This window comes from Lathamus discolor, chromosome 1, assembly GCF_037157495.1.
Source record: "Lathamus discolor isolate bLatDis1 chromosome 1, bLatDis1.hap1, whole genome shotgun sequence".
In the NCBI taxonomy this organism is placed as follows: Eukaryota; Metazoa; Chordata; class Aves; order Psittaciformes; family Psittacidae; genus Lathamus; species Lathamus discolor.
In genome coordinates this window covers 69,370,338-69,376,267 of record NC_088884.1, presented here as the reverse complement: position 1 = coordinate 69,376,267, position 5,930 = coordinate 69,370,338, and the positions used below count along the sequence as shown (strand labels likewise).

The 5,930-nt window shown below is 52.1% G+C and overlaps 1 protein-coding gene across 3 annotated transcripts; it reads right to left on the bottom strand.

Moving 5' to 3' along the window:
• Nucleotides 1-711: 711 nt before the first annotated feature.
• Nucleotides 712-5,143, bottom strand: KCNJ4 (potassium inwardly rectifying channel subfamily J member 4). Of its 3 annotated transcripts, XM_065665112.1 has the most exons (4): nucleotides 5,019-5,143; nucleotides 4,803-4,914; nucleotides 4,283-4,455; nucleotides 712-3,061 (listed from the first exon to the last, which is right to left on the bottom strand). In XM_065665112.1, the coding sequence occupies exons 3-4, from the start codon at nucleotides 4,318-4,320 to the stop codon at nucleotides 1,732-1,734; spliced, it is 1,368 nt and encodes a 455-aa protein (XP_065521184.1). In that variant the 5' UTR covers nucleotides 4,321-4,455; nucleotides 4,803-4,914; nucleotides 5,019-5,143; the 3' UTR covers nucleotides 712-1,731. The 3 variants fall into 3 exon arrangements, with proteins under 3 accessions (XP_065521184.1, XP_065521185.1, XP_065521186.1); XM_065665113.1 differs by lacking the exon at nucleotides 4,803-4,914; XM_065665114.1 differs by lacking the exons at nucleotides 4,283-4,455; nucleotides 4,803-4,914; nucleotides 5,019-5,143 and adding an exon at nucleotides 4,145-4,155.
• Nucleotides 5,144-5,930: the final 787 nt, after the last annotated feature.

Genomic DNA, 5,930 nt, shown 5'->3' with positions numbered 1-5,930 from the left:
TTCCTTCCTTCCCCTTCTGCTTCTTCCCTCCTTCTTCTTGCTTTTTGAACTAATTCCAAATTGATATCAAGATGCCAGTTTTATGCTGTGTAGATCAGGGGTTGGGTGGGACACATTTCTTCAGCCATTCTCCCCATAGCACAACTGGTGGGTGCCTGGAGCATCTTCCTGAGCTACCTGTTTGTCTGTTTGTCCTCATATCATCTACAGTTTAGGAGTGATTCTCCTGCTCCTAAAGGAAAAGGCTCCTCAGGTTTTTGAGTCTTTTGTGGAATGAGAGCAAAGTGTGTTACCGCTCTGGTCGTTGTCCTCCCTCACTCCCCCTGGTTCTCACTTGCCTCTACCAAATTGAAAGAAAACAAACAAACAAAAAGAGGCTTTGGGGTCTTTCATGGGTTTTTTTGATCCTTACATCTAGAACAGTGTCTGACATATCTGCCTTTTCATCAAGCACGTCTGTCTTTAAAACTTCCCTGAGCAAAACTCCCATCTCCAAAGCAAGCAGGATTGTTTGACCCATCCTACTGGTACTTTTAATGCGAATGCTTCCCTCCATACATTAATTTTGTATGATCTTCCCCCTGAGCAAATTCTCTGAGTCTCCTATTGTAAGTCCTTACTAGAGAGGCCCAGAACAGGGCAGCCCTTGTGGTGGAGCTTCCAGGTACCAATGCCATACAAACAGCAAACACCAGCACTAACTCTCACCAGTCTCTACACCCGACTTCAGCCTTGGGGTCTCTCCTTTACTTCCAAACCTCCCCTGGGATATTAGACTTTATTAAAAATAAATAGTTACAAATTCAGTTTTACAGCCGATGGCAGCAGGGAGAAGAACGGAGGAGGTGAAAGGAGGAAGTTGAGGGTCTGCTGTCCAGTCAGGTCACTTGTCTGTCATCCCAGCGGCACTGTGCCAGGGAGCAGTCTGAGTGTGCAAACACAGGGCCCTGCCTCCTCTGACAGGCGTCTCCGCAGAGGAGCAGGATGTGTTTTGCAAGAGGAGTGGGAGAACTAGGTCTGAGTCTGTGGAGCCGAGCTGCTTCTGGAGGTGACAGATGCCAAAAGCCAAGGAGAGTGCAGAGTAGGCTACATAGAGCGTCCTTGTCTCCTAGCTTGGCATTTGCAGTGGAAGAATATGGATTTTAGTTCTCATTCTGTTTTATACACAGTCACGTTCAACAAGCAATAAACATGCAAGTAAACCTCTCCCTTGAGATCCTTCCCCACTTCCTCCAAGAGTCCGAAACTCTCCCATCCATCCTTATCTGGTCAGTGCTTAGATATCCCTTCTCTCCTTCCTAGTGGCAGTCGACTCTTGACAGCCATGGTGCCTACTCATGTTGAGAAGGTATCTGTTGAGACAGTCTGCTGTTCCCTCAGCAGCAGAAACACTTGCTGTAGGTCCCGGTCTGTCCATTGAGAGCAGGGACTCCTGTCGCCTCTCCAGAGATGAGAAATCAGGCCTGCTGCTCTCCTGTCTCTGGGCAGGAAAGGGGTCCTAGCACAAACTGCACACACGGGAAGAGTCGTGTACCCTCACTCCTCTTCCAGGTAGTATGACTTCACGGGAAAGGGAGTATATCAGAGCAGCTCCAGGCCTTGATGTACTCAGGGGCTGAGACACAGTCGTGGGAGGCATTTCTTGGTGGGCAAGGGACTTATCCAGCTATGTACGGGTGCAGAACAGAGGAGACTGTGGGCAACAGGTGTAGAATGGGGAGGCTGGAGGAGTTAGATGGCTGATTCCCTGCGGTATGAGATTGTATCTAGGGGCAGAGTTGCCTGGAGCCGCTCCAGGTCCAGGTGGCTTCCAAAATCCATCATCTGGATGACGCCTCCCTCCTCCTTAGTGCTGCCTCCTAACACCACACCCACTTCGTCATCGTCTTCATCTTCGTCTTGACTGACAAGAGCCAGCTCATTCTCATAGCAGAAGGCACTGGGAGGTGGGGGAGAAGGTAGGATAGTCATCTTGCTTTCTTGCAGCTCCCGGGCTGAGCAGCAAGGTGTGCCGGCTACCTCGTAGGTCTTGTGAAAGCGTGAATAATCCACTTTGTAGTGGTTCTTCTCCTCAAACACAACCGGTTCAAAGCGATGACCCCAGAGGATTTCACTAGCAAGGTAAGAGCTTCGTGCCTGTGTGGTCATGGCTGTGGCTTCCACCATCCCCTCAAGGATAACAACAATCTCAAAGTTCTCCGTCTCCAGCTCCTCCTTGCCAATCCCATAAAGTGGACTCTCCTCGTCAATCTCATGAACAATAATAATGGGTGAGACCAAAAATATACGATCAAGGCCCACATCGTAGCCCACATTTAGGTCCCGCTGGTCCAGTGGGAGATATTCCCCTTCCTCTGTCATGTAGGGCTTGATGAGCTGGGCTCGGACATGGGCCTCCACGATGTGGCTCCTCCTCAGGTTGCCCACCCGCCACATGAGGCACAGTTTGCCATCCCGCACGGAGATGACTGCATGGTGACTGAAGAGGAGAGTCTGGGCCCTCTTCTTGGGCCTTGCCATCTTGGCCATGATAGTGCCAATCATGAAGGAGTCAATAACGCAGCCCACGATGGACTGGACCACAACTGCCATGATAGCCAGCGGGCACTCCTCAGTCACGCAGCGGAAGCCATACCCAATGGTTGTCTGTGTCTCCACTGAGAAAAGAAAAGCCCCCAGGAAGCTGTTCACGTGCATGATGCAGGGCTTGAGGAGAGAGGGACTGCCTCCCACTGCTGGTGCGTTGAGGTCACCGTGGAAGAAAGCGATGCACCAGAAGAGGAAGCCAAAGAAGAGCCAGGAGACCAGGAAGGCAGCAGAGAAGATCATAAGCATGTAGCGCCAGCGCGTGTCCACACAGGTGGTGAAGATATCAGCCATGTAGCGCTGAGACTTGTTGCTCAGGTTGGCAAAGTAGACATTGCACTGCCCATTCTTCTTCACGAAACGGTTGCGGTGCTTCCGCCGGGGGGCATGGCCCTTCCCGTTCCGGCTGTGCCCGTTCATGCTGCCCAGCGCAGAGACCTTGTGTCCATCCTCTTCAGTCGAGACGATGCTGTACCTGGAAGAGAAGAAACAGGCATTGCCAGCAGAAATACATGAAGAATAACAGCAACCACTGAGACAGTGAGGGCGGGAGACGTGTGGGTGGCTCACATGGCTACGGTACCGCTGTGTTGAATATCACAACAGCACGTTTCCCTGGTTATTGCACCGTGCTGCCACCCTGACCAAATTGGTGGAGCTCGGCTGCAATATTTGCCAAGTCTTGCTGCCAGGAGGTTGTATCTATGGAAGTCCTGACAGGGCAGCAGAGCGGCAGAAGCTTGTAGCACTGTGCTACCTTCCAGCCTTTGCGGTGAGGAGGGACCCAAGGCTTCGAAACATGGCAGCAGCTGGGACAGCCAGGATCCCCGGCAGCAAGCACCCGCAGCCCGGCCACCCTTTGGCCCTGACATTACATAAGGCCTGGAGTTTCTATTTTCTCCTCTCTGATTTCATGGTGCATTGGTGACAATGTTTATACACTTCCTGAGCTCAGGACAATTCTGTTGCCACAGCAACGTGCGTGGCTCCCAGCATCCTGCATCCGAAGCCAAAGGTGTAATTTGGAGATCAACAGCCAAAGTGCTGGCAGTTTCCCTGACAGAAGCTCCACACACATTTTCTGGGAGACATTTGCCCCTCCAGCTCCCCTCCCTCGCAGGCAGCACTGCTGCTCCCCCTCACATGCTGCTGGGATAGTTGCAGATACTCCTTCAAGTTGTGATGGCAGAAGGTGCTCTGACCACTGAGGGAATCAAGCAAGCGCGTAGACACACCAAGACCACTCTGCCCTCGCAACCCCTAAGCCACAGCCTCCCAGGACCCCTCAGGCTGGCAGTGTCTCCCTCCCATCCGCAATGTGGACACCTCAGCTGGAGCTCTCCTTCGTGGGTTTTGTCACCCCCATCCTCATCTCATGATGAGGGAAGCACTGGAGGCTGGAGCTGTGCTTCCGGGGGACATGGGCTTCTGCAGCAATGCTGGAATCTGTAGATTCTGGTCCAGCATCACACAGTGCTTTGCTTCTCCATACCACTTCTTTGATCACTGTCCCCCTGTACAGAATGTTTTGGATTGGAGAAGGAGAGATGAGCCATACCTTGGAGCAGGAATAGACCCTGGCAGATGATTTGAGAAGAATATACTGAAAGACAGGCTGAAGATGGGACCTGAGGGGCCAGAGGAGGAGGAGCAGGCCACCCAGGGCAGCAGCATCCTGGAGAGGAGGGCTACTCACCGGTTGACTCGGACGCTGCCCATGGCTCGCTGTATCATCAAGTGTCAGGGGGCTGCAGCTGGGAGGGAGCAGGATCTCATGCAGCAGCACTCACATGGGACCCAGTGGCTCCAGGTTTCACCTCTGGAGAGCTGAGACCGGCGCTGCCATTGCGATTGCTCCTGGGCACGTGCCTTGCAGGAGAGGATGAAGCAAAACCCAGTCAGAGCATCCCTTGACAGCACCCTTCCCAGTCTCAGAGCAGGGGCACACAGCTCCCAGCCTTTTGCTCAGGAGGGGCCTGGAGGTGTCCACAGAGGGTTCCACTGCAGTCTGGCTGAAGCAGGTTAGGAGCTGATGGATCAATGGCCCACAGCCCCCATGCTTGCCAACATCTACTGCAGGAGAAGCTCAAGGCCAGACGGTCACTACTCTCTAGATCAAGGGCACAATGATCGAGCTGCTTGTGCGGCCCTTGCTCTGAGCCATTATATTAATATCATAGCTTACAGCAGGACGAGAGCTCAGCCAGGCTAAATACCTCACACAGAAGGACTAATGAAGCATGGACATGCACGGCAGCCCTCAAGTATCCCCATCAGCCCAGCCTGACCCAGAGGGAATTTATTTCCAGGGGGTGCAGAGCATCCCTCCTGTTTCAGAGAGAAGAAAAACAACGGGTAGAGCCAAAAAGGAGAACTGATGGAAAGTAAGGGCTTAGGGGTAGCCAAGGAGAAACTGGTTAGAGCAAACAAACCTTGTGATGTGCCCTGTGCACAGCATCCAAGGAGCAGCTCAGCAGCAGAGCCCTGGGGAGGATGTCCAGAAGACGTTATGTCCTGACCCAGTTCTCCCCAAACAGAAGAATGGGGAAACCGAAGACTTAGGAGCCGACCTATCCTGCCTGCCCAGAGCTGCTGGGAAGTGAAATGCAGTGAGGGGGTAATGACTCACTGATTAGGAAGGGCTTTGTACACCCATGCTAATCCTGCACTGTAACCTTTGGATTACAGCAGTCAGTGTAGAGCGCAAGACACAGATAGAGCCATTTAGTTTGTTTCTTCCCAGCCTCAATGATGAGCAACCAATGCTTGCCCTATAAGGGACAAATCCAAGGATCTGGAGGTCAAATACAACGTTTAGAGCTGCCTGCGAGTAGTCATTCATGGACAAGAGGATAAAACAGCACGTGATGTCTGGGATGGAAAAGCTGGTGAGAACCATCCTTGCTTTATCATCATTATTGCAGACTGGGGCTTCATGTGGCTAAGGGTGGCCACCACCTTCCCCGGTTAGGAACACAGACAAGAAAGCAGCAAGTGATGTGCAAGCACTGCTGTTGTCATGTCTGGAATGAAGATTAACCAGCAGTCTCTCCTCCAGAGACCAAGGTTACTGAGGCACTTTAATCTCTGTGGCAACATAAACATGGTTGTCCAGACCAAGGATATTACAGGACAGGGAGAAGACAGCAACCTTGTAGGCCACAGCTCACCATATAGAGGCAGAAGTGAACAGCTTCCTAAAAATTCCCATCAGGAAAAAACACTTTGGCACTGAACTTTGCCAGCACCCACCCCCACACTGCTCTACAGCATCCAAGTCTTAAAGGAGGGTTGGTTTGGACAGATACAGGAAATTTGGTTATGCAGCTGGGTAAACCTACAGC